The 20,000-nt window shown below is 34.8% G+C and overlaps 3 protein-coding genes and 2 pseudogenes across 4 annotated transcripts; 1 reads left to right on the forward strand and 4 right to left on the reverse strand.

Moving 5' to 3' along the window:
• Positions 1-817: 817 nt before the first annotated feature.
• LOC135664194 (cytochrome f-like) lies at positions 818-4,077 on the reverse strand (annotated as a pseudogene).
• Positions 4,078-4,352: 275 nt separating this feature from the next.
• LOC135664195 (acetyl-coenzyme A carboxylase carboxyl transferase subunit beta, chloroplastic-like) lies at positions 4,353-7,386 on the reverse strand. Its single transcript, XM_065176958.1, has one exon. The coding sequence runs from the start codon at positions 7,369-7,371 to the stop codon at positions 6,541-6,543; it is 831 nt and encodes a 276-aa protein (XP_065033030.1). The 5' UTR covers positions 7,372-7,386; the 3' UTR covers positions 4,353-6,540.
• Positions 7,387-7,542: 156 nt separating this feature from the next.
• LOC135664196 (acetyl-coenzyme A carboxylase carboxyl transferase subunit beta, chloroplastic-like) lies at positions 7,543-8,382 on the reverse strand (the record flags this gene model as incomplete). The annotated part of the gene is made up of 1 exon (XM_065176959.1): positions 7,543-8,382. A coding segment is annotated over exon 1 (771 nt), but the record flags the coding sequence as incomplete, so codon positions are not given.
• Positions 8,383-8,975: 593 nt separating this feature from the next.
• On the reverse strand, positions 8,976-10,719 carry LOC135664193 (ribulose bisphosphate carboxylase large chain-like; annotated as a pseudogene). The gene has a single exon (XR_010508677.1). The product of XR_010508677.1 is annotated as a ribulose bisphosphate carboxylase large chain-like (transcript).
• Positions 10,720-10,862: 143 nt separating this feature from the next.
• On the forward strand, positions 10,863-13,290 carry LOC135664192 (ATP synthase subunit beta, chloroplastic-like). Its single transcript, XM_065176957.1, is given in 2 exon segments — positions 10,863-12,519; positions 12,521-13,290. Coding segments are annotated over 2 exon segments (1,497 nt in total). The 5' UTR covers positions 10,863-11,346; the 3' UTR covers positions 12,845-13,290.
• The last annotated feature ends 6,710 nt before the right edge of the window (positions 13,291-20,000 follow it).

Genomic DNA, 20,000 nt, shown 5'->3' on the forward strand with positions numbered 1-20,000 from the left:
AACAACTTCCATTATCCTTTTAGATTCTATATTCTGTCTTTCCATATCATGGAGTTCCATACTTCTAGTTTGGTCAAGAAAGAACCTTTGTTTTGGATCTAATACAATAACGGTTGCATCACGAATATGGATTGTTCCAACTGGGTTCTGTTTCTTTCATGTTCTGTTTCTTTCACTAATATAGTATATACTATTGTATTTTGTATTACAGTATATTTATTGTATTATACGACCAACCAATTACTTGAAATAAAAAGATTTGAACAAAAAAACTTTTAACCAAAAAATGGGTTTATTATAGATTTCGCATACATATAATTGAATTGTGTGAATATTATAATATGCTTCATAAATTATTAGAAACCATCGATTCACGCTTTTCCAAGATCTTTACTTTCTATTATGAATCCAATAATGGAAATCTTATAAGGAATTTGAGTAATTTTCTATTGATCTATTGAATAACATAGAGTTATGCATAGACAAGGAACAAAAAGAAGAAAAGAATTATGTAGCATTTCGGTACCGATCGAGACTGCGTTGCTGTGCCAGAGGAAGGATAGCTATACTGATTCGGTATACTTGAAATAAACCTTTGGTACAAAATTGACGATCTCACAAAGATGCAATATCAGTAGTTTTCCATTTACTGATCCCATCTTTCAAGGAATCGATTCCCTTTTTTGAATGTACAAAAATTTGTGGAGCTCAGAATGTCTGGAAGCACGGGAGAACGTTCTTTTGCTGATATTATTACCAGTATTCGATACTGGGTCATTCATAGCATTACTAACCTTCCCTATTCATTGCGGGTTGGTTATTCGTCAGTACGGGTTTAGCTTACGACGTGTTTGGAAGTCCTCGGCCAAACGAGTATTTCACAGAGAGCCGACAAGGTATTCCATTGATAACCGGCCGTTTTGATTCTTTGGAACAACTTGATGAATTTAGTAAATCCTTTTAGGAGGCCCCCAATGACCATAGATCGAACCTATCCAATTTTTACAGTGCGATGGTTGGCTGTTCACGGACTAGCTGTACCTACCGTTTCTTTTTTGGGGTCAATATCAGCAATGCAGTTCATCCAACGATAAACCTAATTTGAATTATAGAGCTATGACACAATCAAACCCGAATGAACAAAATGTTGAATTGAATCGTACCAGTCTATACTGGGGTTTATTACTCATTTTTGTACTTGCTGTTTTATTTTCCAATTATTTCTTCAATTGAAAGAAAGAAAGAGAATAGTAGGAATTCTCTTATCCCATTCGGAAAGATACCATCCTCATAATTATCCATGACTGTTTTTGTCTCTAGCACGACCATTTGAGAAAATGTGGAGGAAAGTAGGGGAAATGGCCGATACTACTGGAAGATTCCTCTTTGGCTGGTTGGTACTGTAACTGGTATTCCTGTGATCGGTTTAATAGGTGTTTTCTTTTACGGTTCATATTCTGGGTTGGGTTCATCTCTCTAGTAATCGGATAAACCGGATTGTAGACATGAAAGAGTAAGAAAAGAACTCAACGGGACCTTACCCTCCTTTGTCTAATTAGAGCGATAAGGTCCCGTTGAGTTCTTTTCTTACTCTTATAGGAAGATTATGATCTATTCCATAACATACAAATTGGCCAGTCAACATAATCAAATATTATATTCGTAGAAATGAAATGACAAAACGGATCCTTTGCTCTGATGTTTCAAACCACTCTATTCTTTTGTTTTCTTAATAATGTTTTTGAAGAATTGAATCTATTGATTGATTCATAGTCTCTGTTCTTCCTTTCCTCCATAATATTAACTCTTATGAAGAAACAAGAAAAGAGTAATCAATGGATTTTCTGAATAATACAATATTATATAGATTTCTACGCATGAGACATCCTGCAAATAATTTCTATACTAAACTACTAATAGAACTTACTCTATAGAACTTACTCTATAAAACTCTATAATATAATTTGTTTGAATAATTTCTCTTGAATAATTTCTCTAAGTTAAAAGTTTAAGTTAATTGAAGAAGTTCTATTTGCTCAATCAATTATTCCCCTAATCCTTTCTCTCTTTTTGTTTGTCCACAACTTCCTATGAATCTAACCAAAAGAGTTCTGGTGGACCCGGAAAAGAAGGAATGGTAATCTTTGACGAACAGGAGAAAAAATCATTATTATTTCGATATAAGACGACACAAGAAAAAGGATTTTCCGCCCTTTTCTTGTGTCGAATAGAAGACTCGTAAGACTAGTAATCCCTCCTAAAAGGATTTCTTTCTTTCATTTTTCCCATCCTTGCTCTGTATTCTCTTTCTTTGTATGTCTATTGTCTATTACTAAGAATAGGATACAAGTAATGAATTCCAGACATCCCGCAAAACGAAAAAAAAGTATAAACAAAGCAACCAAAAAGGTTTACAGATTTTTTGATCATACATAATTGTATGGATCAAAAAAAATTCGGCGCTTTTTACCAACTTGATGTTAAGGAATCTCTGCACCTAGAAATTCATTTCGTACAATTGAACCTTTTCAAACTGTTTCTTTTTAAGAACCAAAAAAACTTGTGCCAAAATAACAGATGCCAAGAAGAACAAAAGACCTTGGACCCGTAATGGGTCTTGAAGCACTATTTCTGCATCTCCCTGACCAAAGCCTCCCACATTGGGATTGCTTGTTAATGGTTGATCAAGCTTGATGGATTCACCCTCTGAAACAAGAAGTTCTGGTCCTGGAGGTATAATATCAACCACTTGATGTCCATCCGATGCATCAACTATGGTTATTTCATATCCCCCTTTTTCTTTACGTACTATTCTGCTTACTATACCTGCTGATGTAGCATTATAGACTGTATTGTTACTTTTGCTACCATCAGGATAATCTGACCCCTTCCTCTGTTCCCACCTACGTATATGGGATATTTTAAGAAGTGAACGTCTTTCTTCGTAGCAGGGTCGGGGGAAAGAATGGGAAAGACGATTTCACTATATTTCTGACCGGGAACAGGACCTATCACAATAATATTTCTTTTGTTGGGACGATAACTCTGAAAAGACAGATTTCCTATCTTTTCTTTCAACTCAGGAGAAATACGATCAAGGGGGGCTAATTCGAATCCGTCGGGTAAAATGAGAACAGCCCCCACATTCAAAGTCCCCTTTTTACCATTAGCAAGAACTTGTTTCAGTTGCTTATCATAAGGGATTCGAACAACTGCTTCAAATACAGTATCAGGAAGCACAGCTTGCGGAACTTCAATATCCACGGGTTTATTAGCTAAATGGCAATTGGCACATACAATTCGTCCCGTTGCTTCTCGCGGGTTTTCATAACCCTGCTGCGCAAAAATGGGATATGCATTTGAAATAGATGCCCGAGTTATTACATATATCATGATCGATACAGAAATGGATCGAGTCATCTCTTCCTTTACCCAAGAAAAAGTATTTTTATTTTGCATGTCCAATCATTGATCCCCGAATTTCTACAATAAATTAGATAGGTAGCTAGTATAGTTCCCTATACACGAGTCTGTCATTGTACTGGAATAATTGTACTGGAATATAGGACGAATACCTTGAACAGATAAAAGTATAAAGAATTAAGTCAAATTGAAAATACTTTCTTTATACACGAAGAAAGATTCTGATTTGATTGATATAATAAGATCAAATGAGTTCTTTATTCATTCATTGAATGATAAATTACTACAAGCGAAGGAGATACACGATTTAAAAAAAGGAAGATCCAATATTTCACAATTGTATCTAGAATAACTGGAAAAGTGGAAACAAGACCAGATATAATTTGATCGTTATGATCCAATCCAAAATCGTTGTAGACCGAACCAATCATTAGTTCCCAACCATGGGTCGAGTGAAATCCGATCCATAAATCAGTAACTAAAAGAATAGAAAAAGCTTTTATTGTGTCACTTAAGTTATAGAGGAATTCCTGAACCCAAGAATTAAGAATGACGAGTTCTTCATTACTCAGAATAAAATAACCACTTAGAATAGCGAAACAGATTATATTTGTCGAGAAATGCAAAATGATATGGAGATCATATTCATTGTGTGCTTTGACTAATTGTATTGTTTCCTTGTGTATTTCTATATGAAGTTTTTGTATATGCGTTTCCGGGTACTCCTTTATCATTTCGTCCAATAGGAATAGTTCTTCTAATTCTATGAATCTTTCCAGAACGTTTTTCTCTTGAATATGATTCAAAAAATTTTCGGATTGCCTGGTATTCCACCAATTAGTAACCCAAGGTTCCAGACATTTATTAAATGAGAAAGAGACCCACCAGGGCAAAAATACTATAGATGCGAGATATGGGAGGGAGGCCGATGCTTTCTTTTTTTTCATTTTTTTTTTTCTGTGAATTGAATTGTTAATGAACCTGCTTCATTCGTTGACTCTATCTGATCTGATATTTCTTTGAAGCACGAGTTGTATAACAAGGTATTGACCTATGGGTCTATTCCTTTCCTATTATTGTGTAATAATTTTATTTTTTTTTTGATTTAGAAGGAATATAGACATAGAATAAGAGTTCTTTTCGGATGAAAATGAGAAAAAAGAAATAAATATTATTCCAGATATCTCAATTGGGCAAATTTGAACCAATTTTATTTTCATTTGTTCCTTTCGATGAATACTCGAAAACCCACTTGAAGTAACGAATCGAGTTTCGAGACGAAAAAACTCCCCCTGGATCAATTAATTCTTTCGAAATGTTTCACCGTCTAACCAGAAAAGGGTATCAATTCCAAATCTTGGCCTAAAAAGATGAATTCTGTATTACGAAATACATGTTCGGATAGGTTTGATGAATTTATATCTATACTTATTAGATTAGATTCGTTAGTTAGATTAGACCTTTTTCTAGTATAAAAGAATGAAGAAACTTCAGTTGTATTAAAAGAGGAATTAGCAAGTTCCTTCCCCCATCTTGAGAAAATATTTATTCTTCATTTTATTCTTCACTTCAGTTCGTTTCAAAATACTTCAATTGGTACGCGCAAGAAATAGGCCAATTCGGCAGCTTTTTGTTCAATTTCTCGTGGAGTAAAATTCTCATCAGTACGAGTCAAGGGAATGGCTCCTTGGCCTCTGATTTCCATATAAAGGACACGACGAGTATAAAGACCCTCTTTAACCTCTATTCTGATTGATTGGATATCTCTCATAAAGAAGCGAAGGAAGATGCGACGATTTATTCCAGGAAATCCCCAGCGAAAAATACACACTATTCCTTCTTTTCTATCGAATCGGTCATAACCGCTACCTACATTCCACGAAATTGTGCACCACAAATACGAGCTAATGAATAGACCCGCGATCCCGTAGAAAGACATCACGATCCCTTGTGGAAAAAAAATGATTTGCTGAGATGTAAATACGGGTATCAAATTCCTACCAAGATAACTGGAAGTTCCAACCACTAAGAATCCTAGTGAACCTAAAAAAAGGATACAGGCCCAGCAAAAATTACTCGTTTTTCGAGACCCCGTTATAAGTTCTATCCATATATGTTCTGATCGCCAATTCATACTATACTAGATCCAGTGCATTCGATTGGAATTGAGCGAATAACCCAAATAAATTTGACTTTACCTTTCTTGATCCCGAAGTAACTTTCATCAACTAGCACTATTCTGATGTGAAACATTAGGAGAGTAATTGGTTAGATACATTGACTTTCTATTTAAAATATTCACTAATCCATTTTGAACCAGCTATATTCACATATACATGCATTTATGCAGATATCATATATCCGCATAACGATTCTTTCATTTGTGTGTTCGGAAAGAGCCACATATCATACCATATTACACGAGATAAATATCTGTATTATCATCCAGTGTTGAAATAAATTGATAAGATTCGGTCCCATTGGGTCTAGACAATCTTATTTTTTTGGACATGAAGAAATAAGGAAACCATTGCAATTGCCGGAAATACTAGGCCCACTAAAGGCACAAAAATAGAGGGTAAGTTGGGATCTGTCATAGAATAGGTGCCTCAATTTAATATTTCTATCTGTTTTAATATTTCTATCTATTAGAAAGATATCTTCTTATGATATATCTATTACTTATGATATATCTATTATAAGTAATATCAAGCCATTATTATATTATATCAAGCCATTATTATATTATAAATATATTATAAAAAATTATAATAAATATTATTTATTTATAATATTTATTTATAAGTAATAAGTAATATCAACTATAATTCTATATGATTAGATAGAAAATGACTAGATAGAAACTATATATTCTATATTCTAAAACTATATATTCTATATTCTAAAATATAATAAATAAAATATAATAAAATATAAAATAAAAATTATCCGAAACCTCTGTCTCTTATTACAAGGAGAACTTATGTCACCAAAGAAAACACCTGATTACGACGAATTAAATACTTGTTCGCTACAAATAAAATAACTGAATCTAGTGCTATACTTTACATTTTTGAACTTGGATTCAAGGGAAAGAAACCGTGGAGCTGAAATAACTCACCCAGAACACCTTTTAAAAGGATTACGTGGTACTATTGGGTCGAATAAACCTTTATGGAATAAATACTCAGACACTTGTGAACCTTCAGGTATTACCTTTTTTAATGTTTGTTCAATTACTCTTTTACCCGCAAATGCAATGTAGGCGTTAGGTTCAGCAATAATGATATCCCCCAACATACCAAAACTGGCTGTTACTCCACCAGTTGTAGGAGATGTAAGAATTGATACATAGAATAACTTTTTATCTGATTGATAATTAGATGAAGCAGAAGATATTTTAGCCATTTGCATCAAGCTCAAACTTCCTTCTTGCATGCGTGCTCCTCCAGAAGCACACACAATAATGACAGGTAGAGATCGATTAGTAGCATACTCGATCAAACGAGTAATTTTCTCGCCTACTACGGATCCCATACTACCTCCCATAAACTGAAAATCCATAACGCCAATTGCTACGGGAATACCATTTATTTGACCTATGCCTGTTTGAATAGCATCAGCTAAACCTGTCCTTCTTTGATAAGAATCGATACGATCTCCATAAGGTTCCTCTTTTGAACGAAAATCAATGGGGTCTATAGATATCATATCTTTATCCAGAGGATCCCAAGTTCCGGGATCAATCGAAAGTTCAATTCTATCTGAACTACTCATTTTCAAATGATATCCACACTGTTCACAAATATTCATTTTTGACTTAAAAAATTTTTTATAATTTAATCCATAACAATTTTCGCATTGAACCCATAAATGTTTGTATTTTTGATTTATATTGAAATCATTGGATTCTACTTCTTCATGGAAGTCGGATTCTACTATCTTCATGGAATTCTACTTCTTCATGGAATTCTACTTCTTCATTGAAATCGGATTCCACTTCTTCATTGAAATCGGATTCCACTTCTTCATTGAAATCGGATTCCACTTCTTCATTGAAATCGGATTCCACTTCTTCATTGAAATCAGATTCTACTTCTTCATTGAAATCATGGATTCTACTTCTTCGTGGAATTCTACTTCTTCATGGAAATCGGATTCTACTTCTTCATGGAAGTCGGATTCTACTTCTTCGTGGAATTCTACTTCTTCATGGAAATCGGATTCCACCTCTTCATGGAAATCATTGAAATTTTTTCTAGTTCTTTTACTAGACCTACCGCTCTCACTACTATTTCTATTTTCAGTACAAATGAAGTTATAAAAGTAACTGTCACTGTAATTGTTGGTACTACCCGAAATAGAACTATTAATACTGACTTCAAAACGAAGATAACTATCAATGCAACTATTAATGTGATTATTCCAACCAGATTGAGTATCATACATGTAATGATAATAGTAGTGATTCTTTTTCTTAGACCCCCTACTCAAATAACTAGAAAGTTTTTTTTCTAGTTCACTCAGAAAAGAACTATCATTGTCAACCTCAAAAATCTGATTTTCAATATCAAAATATACAGAGTAACTGTCACCATTACTATCCCTAACTAAAAAAGTGTCATCAGAGATCAAACTCCAAATATCCTTGATTTCAAATAAAGAATCAACATTAGTGAAACTATAATTACCACTATGATTCCAACTAGGAATCTTTTTCTTCGTATCGTTCTTCGTATCGTTTAGAATAGGTTGTTCACTTCTACTGGTATGTCCAATACCATCAAGACTATCCATTGATTTACTTAGCCCACACCTAGATTTACTTAGCCCACACCTATGTTCTAACTTCTCGTTAGACAACATCGAACGGAACCACCATTTTCCCATAGAGTCTTTCTACCCCCTATTTGATGAAATACAATACATTCGATGGATAATCATTTTACTTTCACTATTTGATTTCTTATCAGAATTAAGCATACGAATCTAATCCTAATCATTAGGATTGTTAATTAATAACGAGTAAGTATTGAAAGAACGAGTAAGTATTGAAAGAAATGATTCTCCTTTGTGGGAAGCCGAGGTATCACTTCAATATATATTGATAGAATCTTTTTATAAATTTTAAAATAGAAAGACACAGCTTTCTTCCATGTGATGTACAAATTCTCATCGAAAATAGAGATAGTTGTTTATTTCTATAAATAAAGAATAAAGAATTTGTTCTCGTATAATCAAATAATTAAGTTTCTATTTTAACATGGAACGAAAAAGACAATATATAGGATGGGTAAAGGAGCCTTTCCCTTGGCTTGATCTATGGCCTGAAACTAGGAGATATAAAAAAGTCCACCAATCCCAAGGATCCATAATTAATCCAATCCTATGGATCCAACAACAAACAATAGAAGTATTGAGTTGTTTAGTCTTCGATCTTATCTTGTATATATATAGGTAAGATCTGTACATCTGTACATATAAAAGATATATGCAAATACATAGTATAGAATGCTCATTCTTTTTTTTTTTATTCGGCAATCGGCCCAATCTTTTTTTTAGGAAAAGATTGGGCCGACTTTAATTGCAATCAATTAGGAGAACAAACAGGAATTACTGAATTATGCACACTTACTTTTTCTCTTTATCTAGCTTATCTACTGGTTCGAATTCGAATTTGATCTCTTTCCATACTTCACAAGCAGCGGCTAGTTCAGGGCTCCATTTGCTAGCTTCACGGATAATTTCATTACCTTCACGAGCAAGATCACGTCCCTCATTACGAGCTTGTACACACGCCTCTAAAGCCACCCTATTAGCTACTGCACCAGGTGCATTTCCCCAAGGGTGTCCTAAAGTTCCTCCGCCAAACTGTAGTACGGAATCATCCCCAAAGATTTCGGTCAGAGCAGGCATATGCCAAACATGAATACCCCCTGAAGCCACGGGCAGAACACCTGGCATAGAGACCCAATCTTGAGTGAAGAAAATACCGCGACTTCGGTCTTTTTCGATATAATCATCACGTAATAAATCAACGAAACCTAAAGTCATCTCACGTTCCCCTTCCAGTTTACCTACTACTGTACCGGCGTGAATATGATCTCCACCAGACATACGTAATGCTTTAGCTAGTACACGGAAATGCATACCATGATTTTTCTGTCTATCAATAACTGCATGCATTGCGCGATGGATGTGAAGAAGTAGGCCGTTGTCACGGCAATAATGAGCCAAGCTAGTATTTGCAGTGAATCCACCAGTTAAGTAGTCATGCATTACGATAGGAACTCCTAATTCTCTGGCACATATGGCCCTTTTCATCATTTCTTCACATGTACCCGCAGTAGCATTCAAGTAATGTCCTTTGATTTCACCTGTTTCGGCCTGCGCTTTAAAAAGTGCTTCGGTGCAAAATAAGAAACGATCTCTCCAACGCATAAATGGTTGTGAGTTTACGTTTTCATCATCTTTGTAAAATCAAGTCCACCACGTAGACATTCATAAACCGCTCTACCGTAGTTTTTTGCAGATAATCCCAATTTTGGTTTAATAGTGCATCCCAATAGGGGACGACCATACTTGTTCAACTTATCTCTTTCAACCTGAATGCCGTGAGGCGGGCCTTGGAAAGTTTTGGAATAAGAAGTGGGAATTCGCAGATCCTCCAGACGTAGAGCTCGTAAGGCTTTGAAACCAAATACATTACCCACAATGGAAGTAAACATGTTAGTAACAGAACCTTCTTCAAAAAGGTCTAAAGGATAAGCTACATAAGCAATATATTGATTTTCCTCCCCAACAACGGCCTCGATGTGGTAGCATCGCCCTTTGTAACGATCAAGACTGGTAAGTCCATCAGTCCACACAGTTGTCCATGTACCAGTAGAAGATTCGGCAGCTACCGCAGCCCCTGCTTCTTCGGGCGGAACTCCAGGTTGAGGAGTTACTCGGAATGCTGCCAAGATATCAGTATCTTTGACTTCGTAGTCAGGAGTATAATAATTCAATTTGTAATCTTTAACACCAGCTTTAAATCCAACACTTGCTTTAGTCTCTGTTTGTGGTGACATAAGTCCCTCCCTACAACTCATGAATTAAGAATTCTCACAACGACAAGGTCTACTCGATATAGATTATGCATGAATGAAACCTTTGACAAAAATAAAAATAAAAAAAAAGAAAAAAAATATTCAACTAATATTATCAACTAATTTCAATGTTATGTTAAAATGAAATGGTTCATTATTAGACCATGTATTTGATTCATCAAATACATCATTATTGTATACTCCAAATACATCATTATTGTATACTCTTTGATATATATGGCGCAACCCAAACCCAATGTTTGTTTTGCAAGTTTACAATAAAATCAAATGGATCTCCTTCTTATTTTGAATCCAAATACTAAGAAAAATTCACTCTTGACAGTGATATATGTTGTATATGTAAATCCTAGATGTGAAAATAGGCATAATTCATCCTAAAAGGGTATAAAGAATAGATAGGCGGAAATCCAATATCTATTCAAAAAAAAAAAAGAACAATGGCCAATTAGATCGAAATAATGAATCATAAATGGAGTTCGGGTTCGAATTCTATAGATAATAGAATCTAATACGGATGGTTTTTCTATAATGATAGAGAAATGAAAGAGACTTACTCGTGATTTCATGTACTTAATATTTCTTTTGAAAAAAAGAAGGATTGGCTGAACTTGAAAATTGACTCATTGAATGAGTAATTGAATGAGTAAACGATTGAATCGTATTCGGTTGGGTGGTACCAACTAAATCAAGTGCTAACTCCCATTTATTTCTTATTGAATTAACCGATCAACTTGCTATCGCGACATTTATTTTCGACTTGGCATGGCACTATTCAAAAAAACTTTCGACATACTTTACTTTAATTATAATTATGAGAATCAATCCTACCCCTTCTAGTCCTGCGGTTTCCACACTTGAAGAACAAAACCTAGGGCGTATCGCTCAAATTATTGGCCCAGTACTGGATGTTGTTTTTCCTCCGGGCAAGATGCCTAATATTTATAACGCTTTGGTAGTTAAGGGTCGAGATACTATTGGTCAGCAAATTAATGTGACTTGTGAGGTACAACAATTATTAGGAAATAATCGAGTTAGAGCTGTAGCTATGAGTGCTACAGATGGACTGATGAGAGGAATGGAAGTGATTGACACGGGAGCTCCTCTAAGCGTTCCAGTCGGTGGAGCTACCCTCGGACGAATTTTCAACGTTCTTGGGGAGCCTGTTGATAATTTAGGTCCTGTAGATACTAGCACAACATCTCCTATTCATAGACCTGCACCTGCCTTTATACAGTTAGAGACGAAATTATCAATCTTTGAAACAGGAATTAAAGTAGTGGATCTTTTAGCTCCTTATCGCCGTGGAGGAAAAATCGGACTATTTGGAGGAGCTGGAGTAGGTAAAACAGTACTCATCATGGAATTGATCAACAACATTGCCAAAGCTCATGGAGGCGTATCTGTATTTGGCGGAGTAGGCGAACGTACTCGTGAAGGAAATGATCTTTACATGGAAATGAAAGAATCCGGAGTAATTAATGAAAAAAATATTGCAGAATCAAAAGTAGCTCTAGTCTACGGTCAAATGAATGAACCGCCGGGAGCTCGTATGAGAGTTGGTTTGACTGCCCTAACTATGGCGGAATATTTCCGGGATGTTAATGAACAAGACGTACTTCTATTCATCGACAATATCTTTCGTTTCGTCCAAGCAGGATCAGAAGTATCCGCCTTATTGGGGAGAATGCCTTCTGCAGTGGGTTATCAACCTACCCTTAGTACAGAAATGGGTTCTTTGCAAGAAAGAATTACTTCTACCAAAGAGGGATCTATAACTTCGATCCAAGCCGTTTATGTACCTGCGGACGATTTGACCGACCCTGCTCCTGCCACGACATTTGCACATTTAGATGCTACTACCGTATTATCGAGAGGATTAGCTGCCAAAGGTATTTATCCAGCAGTGGATCCTTTAGATTCAACGTCAACTATGTTACAACCTCGGATCGTTGGCGAGGAACATTATGAAACTGCGCAAAGAGTTTAAGCAAACTTCACAACGTTACAAAGAACTTCAGGACATTATAGCTATTCTTGGGTTGGACGAATTATCCGAAGAAGATCGTTTAACTGTAGCAAGAGCACGAAAAATCGAGCGTTTCTTATCACAACCCTTCTTCGTGGCAGAAGTATTTACTGGTTCTCCAGGAAAATATGTTGGTCTTGCAGAAACAATTAGGGGGTTTCAACTGATCCTTTCCGGAGAATTAGACAGTCTTCCCGAGCAGGCCTTTTATTTAGTAGGTAACATCGATGAAGCTACCGCGAAAGCTATGAACTTAGAAGAGGAGAGCAAATTGAAGAAATGACCTTAAATCTTTGTGTACTGACTCCTAATCGAATTATTTGGGACTCAGAAGTGAAAGAAATAATTTTATCTACTAATAGTGGCCAAATTGGCGTATTACCAAACCACGCCCCTATTGCCACGGCTGTAGATATAGGTCTTTTGAGAATACGCCTCAACAACGACCAATGGTTAACGGTGGCTCTGATGGGTGGTTTCGCTAGAATAGGTAATAATGAAATCACCATTTTAGGAAATGATGCGGAAATAAGTACTGACATTGATCCGCAAGAAGCTCAACAAGCTCTTGAAATAGCTGAAGCTAACTTGAGTAGAGCTGAGGGTAAGAGACAAGCAATTGAAGCGAATCTAGCTCTCAGACGAGCTAGGACACGAGTAGAGGCTGTCAATGTTATTTCCTACTAGTCAAGTCAATACATCAAAATAATAAAGAGAAGTTTTTAAAAAGTTCTTTATTATACACCACATGTTGATTCTGCCAATTGAACACAATCAAGTCTAATCTGATAAAACAAAAAAGAAGATGGGGTAGAAAAACTTATTAGATATCATTTCATCGACTCCGGTATCTAATAAGTTCTACCTACTATTGGATTTGAACCAATGACTCCCGCCGTATGAAAGCAATACTCTAACCACTGAGTTAAGTAGGTCATTTATCACCACAAAAAGAACCCATCACTTCGGGGATTATAGGTGGAATATTATTTCTAAGCAATACTAATCTGTTCTGTTAAGCGTAAATAAATCTGTTCTGTTAAGCGTAAATAAAATAAATAGATCAGAGAGCTATGATGTGGATTATGGAATATCCATCTTGACAAGAAATTATCTATATGTTAAGATGTCTATGACAAGGGCTATAGCTCAGTTGGTAGAGCACCTCGTTTACACGCGCGCCAATGCTTTTCAAAGGAGCCTATTATGCAATGAACATAATTGATCGTATTGAGAAATCGATGTCTTACTCCATAGGTTCGAGGGAACAAGAGAACAATAGCCTGACAAATATTTGGTTCGGTCCGATTCAGGCGCGAATTCAGTTGCCAAATCAAATAGAACCCGCCATTGATTTGATAGTTGATAAGGTAAATACCCAGCCCATTCAATGCTAGGCATAATGAGTATAAGGGCCTCAAAATAACCTCTTTTCGTCCTATGAACTTTAAGGTGTATGAAGTCTCATATTCGACTGTTGCAGCGGAGCGATAGAGATTCCATTTAACTTAGGTTGATCTAGGCCGAAGGCAGACCTAAGTCAAGATAACCCTTCTTTGAAACACTTTGGTATTGCTCCTAGATCAGAATACAAATAATAAATCAGAGCACATGGAACCATCTCATTATCTTCCTCTAAAGAAAAAATATGGTGGACTAACTGATCTTTACATCAGTTGATGAAAGAGCCCAATGCAACAAAATGCATGTTGGGTCTTTGAAACAGTTCGAATCATTTCGATAATAATCAGTTTGATCTGTTTTACCGAGAAGGTCTACGGTTCGAGTCCGTATAGCCCTAATCCTAATATATTATATTTTTGTTTAGTATATAGTTTAGTGTTTAGTATATAGTTTAGTATGGTTTTCATTTCTATGGGACCAACCAAGTCTAATCCTAAGTCACATGGGTCTAGGACCTATTCTTTTCTTGGTCTTGGGTCTTGTCTTGTATTTGGAGAATCCCCCTAACTAATCACTAATCGTTTTTTGGCAGAACAAGAGCAACCTTATTGATTGATTCAGAGATAATGGAGAGATAACGAATTGGGCCTAAATATATTAACGTTTCTTCTTCTATATTCTATGAGTTGAGTGGGTTTGTGGATTTGATTTGGTCCGTCGAATCATTCGATAATGTGTGATTCTTTCTATTTGAAAATGTTATGTAAATCATTTATGATTCCGTCGATTATACTACTCCACTCTTTGCTATGTTTCATTGTCTAGTATAGGTTTGCTGTAAAACCTTTTTCTTGTAGCGAAATCTAACCCATTGCTTGGTCTTACCATTATATTATTAAGCGTTATTGCCGTAACAAAACAAACAAGTATTTTGGTTCATTCCAAATCGTAATCTTTGTTTAGTATTAGAGATTGGTCCGAAATAGAATGAATCTTTCATTCTAACTCTAATGAAATAACTCGATTCTTCTTATTTATTTCTGAGGAGGTGGGATAGTACAGGTTCCAAGTTTCCAATTTTTTGTATAGAAAGATATAAGTTGTTATATGTCACCTCTCAATTCAACGGATTGAATCAATTAAGAAAAATAGAAATGAAATCTAGGACAAGAAAAAGATAAAAAATCATTCGATGCATTAGATTATGTATTCATATTCGTATCAAATCAATAGAAGCAATGATCCTATACCCAGATTTTAATGAAAAAGGAATACTTCGAATAATATAGAATATGCTAGAAATCCCTAGACATTTTACCCCATATGACTATTGAAAAATTTAAGTTTTAAAAAAGGAAATGAAATTATTATTATTTCATTATGTTGATTATATATAATCAACATAGTATTCTAATGAATATAGTATTCATAGTATTTAATTATAGGATATTTACTTTACTATATTATAGGGTATTGATATTTATTATAGTTATAGGCATAGGAATAGTTATAGGCATAGGATATTTTAGTATTTTATTACCTTTTTCTAGAGGATAGAGAACCCAAGACAAAGTGAGAGAGTTTTGTTTGTGTAAGAGCATCCTATGTCTACACCATATCTAAATAGAATCGAAATCCAAAATGTAAGTGGGATTCCATTAGATGAATCTTTAAACAAAACATGCCCCACAGCAAACAAACTCTAAACTATGCAGTTTGATTTGATCAAATCAATTCTTGTTTCGCCTAAGATAAGAAGTTATGGATGAATTGACAATTCCGATTCGAATCGAATAATTCAGCATATTCCACATTAATAGGAGTACATTTATGTTTCTGCTTCACGAATATGATATTTTCTGGGCATTTCTAATAATATCAAGCGTTATTCCTATCTTGGCATTTGTAATTTCCGGAGTTTTAGCCCCGGTTAGTGAAGGACCAGAGAAGCTCTCTAGTTATGAATCGGGTATAGAACCCATTGGGATGCTTGGTTACAATTTCGAATCCGCTATTACATGTTTGCTCTAGTTTTGTTGTTTTTGATGTTGAAACGGTCTTTCTTTATCCATGGGCAATGAGTTTCGATGTATTGGGTGTATCTGTATTTATCGAAGCTTTAATTTTTGTGCTTATCCCAATTGTTGGTTCAGTTTTATGCATGGCGAAAAGGAGCATTGGAATGGTCTTAACTGAATATTCAGACAATCAAAATAAAAATGAAGGAAAAGATTACATTGAGACAGTTATGAATTTGATTGAGTTTCCCTTAGTTGACAAAACAATTACCAATTCAGTTATTTCAACTACATTGAATGATCTTTCGAATTGGTCAAGACTTTCCAGTTTATGGCCGCTTCTATACGGTACCAGTTGTTGTTTCATTGAATTTGCTTCATTAATAGGCTCGCGATTCGACTTTGATCGTTATGGATTGGTACCATAGATCGAGTCCTAGACAAGCAGACCTAATTTTAAACAGCCGGCACAGTAACAATGAAATGGCTCCTTCTTTAGTAAGATTATATGAGCAAATGCCTGAACCAAAATATGTCATTGCTATGGGAGCTTGTACTATTACAGGAGGGGATGTTCAGTACTGATTCTTATAGTACTGTTCGTGGAGTCGATAAGCTAATTCCTGTCGATGTCTATTTGCCGGGCTGCCCACCTAAACCAGAGGCGGTTATAGATGCTATAACGAAACTTCGTAAGAAAATATCTCGAGAAATCTTTGAAGATAGAACTGTGTCTCAACAGGAAAATCGATGTTTTACTACCAATCACAAGTTTTGTGTTAGACGCAGTACTCATACTGGAAATTATGATCAAGAATTGCTCTATCAATCACCATCTACTTCAGAGATACCTTCTGAAACATTTTTCAAATCCAAAAGTTCAGTATTTCCCATGAATTAGTGAATCAGACAAGGTAAGGTTCTTTTGTGCAGAATAAGAAAGAAAGGGTCAATCTTTAAAATTTCATTGTAAATTGAAATACTCATACAAATACAAATGTGGGAGAGATCAAGAAGATGCAGCAGGATCGTTTATCTGATTGGTTAGTCAACCATGATTTAGTTCATAGATCTTTGGGCTTTGATTGCCGAGGAATAGAAACTTTACAAATAAAAACCGAGGATTGGGATTCCATTGCTGTCATTTCATATGTATATGGTTTACAATTATTACGCTCCCAGTGTGCCTATGATGTAGCACCAGGCGGATTTTTAGCCAGTGTGTATCATCTTACGAGAATACAGTATGGTATAGCTAAACCAGAAGAGGTATGCATAAAAGTATTTGCCCAAGGAATAATCCTAGAATCCCGTCTGTTTCTGGATTTGGAGAAGTGCTGATTTTCAAGAACGCGAATCTTATGATATGTTGGGAATCTCTTATGATAATCATCCACGCCTTAAACGTATTTTGATGCCGGAAAGTTGGATAGGTTGGCCCCTACGTAAGGACTATATTACCCCCAATTTCTATGAAATACAAGATGCTCATTAAATGATAAGAAATTAATGTTTACTTAATACGACTATGACACGATTCCAGATTTCTTTCAAGTGAAGGAATATTTTTACGTTCCGTTCTAGATGAAAGAAAGTAACCGGACTTTAATTCGTATTATGGATAACCTAAAAAAAACTTCATTTATATTCCAAAATTTGGAATAGATCATATCCATTTCGTATGAGCAGAAACAATGGGATGAATCAAAAGAGTTCTGCACTATGAACTTTGTACCCGCGCACATAACTTACTTAGATGTAGATGGACCTCGGAAAGTAACGTAAGCAAGAGTGAAGAAATGGAATAAATGTCAAAAATATGAAATGAAGAAATGAAAAGGGATTGGATTTTATTTGTACTGTGTCTGAAGTGCATTCTGTCTATTGCTATCTTTTAACTCCTCTCGACTTTAAGTTTTTTTTTACTTTTACTTATTTATTTTTATTTTGAATATAGATGAAGACTTAATATTCTTTTTGAATGAGAGAAAGCACAGTATGAAGAAACAAGAAAGAAAAAAGAGACGGGAGCATAATCTCACTTTGTTCTTTACCATAACCATCCATACATATATTTTTTACCAATCCCCCCAAGGGGGAGGTATATATATATATACATCTAGATGAGTAAATATGTAACCAATCCCCCAAGGGGAGGTATATATATATATATATATCTAGATGAGTAAATATGTAATAGATGAGTAAATATATGTAATAGATGAGTAAATATGTAACATCTAGATGAGTAAAATACGTATCATGCTCTAGACTATTAACGCCCGATCTATCTCGATTAATTTGTATGAATATCTATCCGATACATTATTTACGTGTCAGGAACCAGATTTGAACTGGTGACACGAGGATTTTCAGTCCTCTGCTCTACCAACTGAGCTATCCCGACCATTTTCCCGTGCATCATCCTAGTAGAGTACTTGTGTCTATGTTAATTAAAGGGACTAAAAAGTAGTAAAAAATTTGACAAGTAAGTGTAAGGATAATGATATGGACTGTGAATGATTCAATAATAGAGATTCTTTGCCATATATGTTCATTTGTACAGGTTCTATCCAAATTGGGATAAGATCCAAGGATTTTAGTTCGGATCCGTTTGTGAAAGAGTAGAGTGAATGAGAAAGATAGTGAATTTTGTTTGAACTGAACCACTGATGAAAAAAAAGAAGAGGATAAATACTTAGGAAGTAAAATAGGCTTTTTATTGGGGATAGAGGGACTTGAACCCTCACGATTTAAAAAGTCGACGGATTTTCCTCTTACTATAAATTTCATTGTTGTCGGTATTGACAATGTAGAATGGGACTCTCTCTTTATTCTCGTCCGATTAATCAGTTTTTCAAAAGATCTATCAAACTCTGGAATGAATGATTTCATAATTGAATATTCGATTCTTCCTTCAACTTCCATTGAAATGGATTCATAATAACTCTGAATTTTTCATATTATAATTATATATAATTATAATATAATAGATTCGGGTCATGATTAATCGTTTGATATGGCAGTATGTATACATACGTATTAGGTATATAGGGACCATCTTTTCTGTAATTTTTATAGACGGATTCCTGCTACCAACAAAACGTAGTCAACTCATTCGTTAGAACAGCTTCCATTGAGTCTCTGCACCTATCCTTTTAAATTCTAGTTTTATAAACCTTTGTTTTCTCAAAATAAGGATTTGGCTCAGATTGCCCATTTTTAATTCCAGGGTTTCTCTGAATTTGGAAGTTACCACTTAGCAGGTTTCCATACTAAGGCTCAATCCAATCAAGTCCGTAGCGTCTACCGATTTCGCCATATCCCTTTGATACCAAGACCTAGTTGGAATTCCAACTATCCTTTTCATTTATTTTGTTTGTTTGGACCCGTTGAATTCGTTAGATAATGATTTCTATATTGAAAAAGTGTATGCTGCTGTTTGATTTTTTTTGGCTATCCCCCATCAGTTCATTTATATTGAATGAACCTTGTTTCAATCAGAAATGATTCTATCATTGATGTATCCGCAATTCAATATGGATAGATATATCCAACATATATATGTTTCTCCCTCCCTTTTCATTTTACAGTGCGATTTGGAATAGTGGAACGGTCGATATTCATTCTTCTTTTTTTTTGTCCTATCTCCTCCTTTTCCGAATCAAACAGAGGAATGTCTCATTTTCATTTAGATTGTATCTTTATCCTTATCTTTTTTTTATCTTAGGACCGATTCGCTATAGCTATAATTAACATAATATAAATATATAAAATATAAATATATAAATAAATACATTATGTTGTATATTATAGTTAGATATAGTTAGAATAGTCAGAAGAATAGTCAGAATTATTATTATAGTTAGTTATAGTATATAGTTTAGAAGTATACTATATAACTATATAGAACTATACTATACTATATAGTTATATAGTTATAGTATAGTTATATAGTTATAGTTCATAGTTAATATTAAACGAATAGCTAATAAGATCAGCTAATAGCTAAAATCC

Source organism: Musa acuminata, unplaced genomic scaffold, assembly GCF_036884655.1.
Source record: "Musa acuminata AAA Group cultivar baxijiao unplaced genomic scaffold, Cavendish_Baxijiao_AAA HiC_scaffold_813, whole genome shotgun sequence".
Lineage (NCBI taxonomy): Eukaryota > Viridiplantae > Streptophyta > Magnoliopsida > Zingiberales > Musaceae > Musa > Musa acuminata.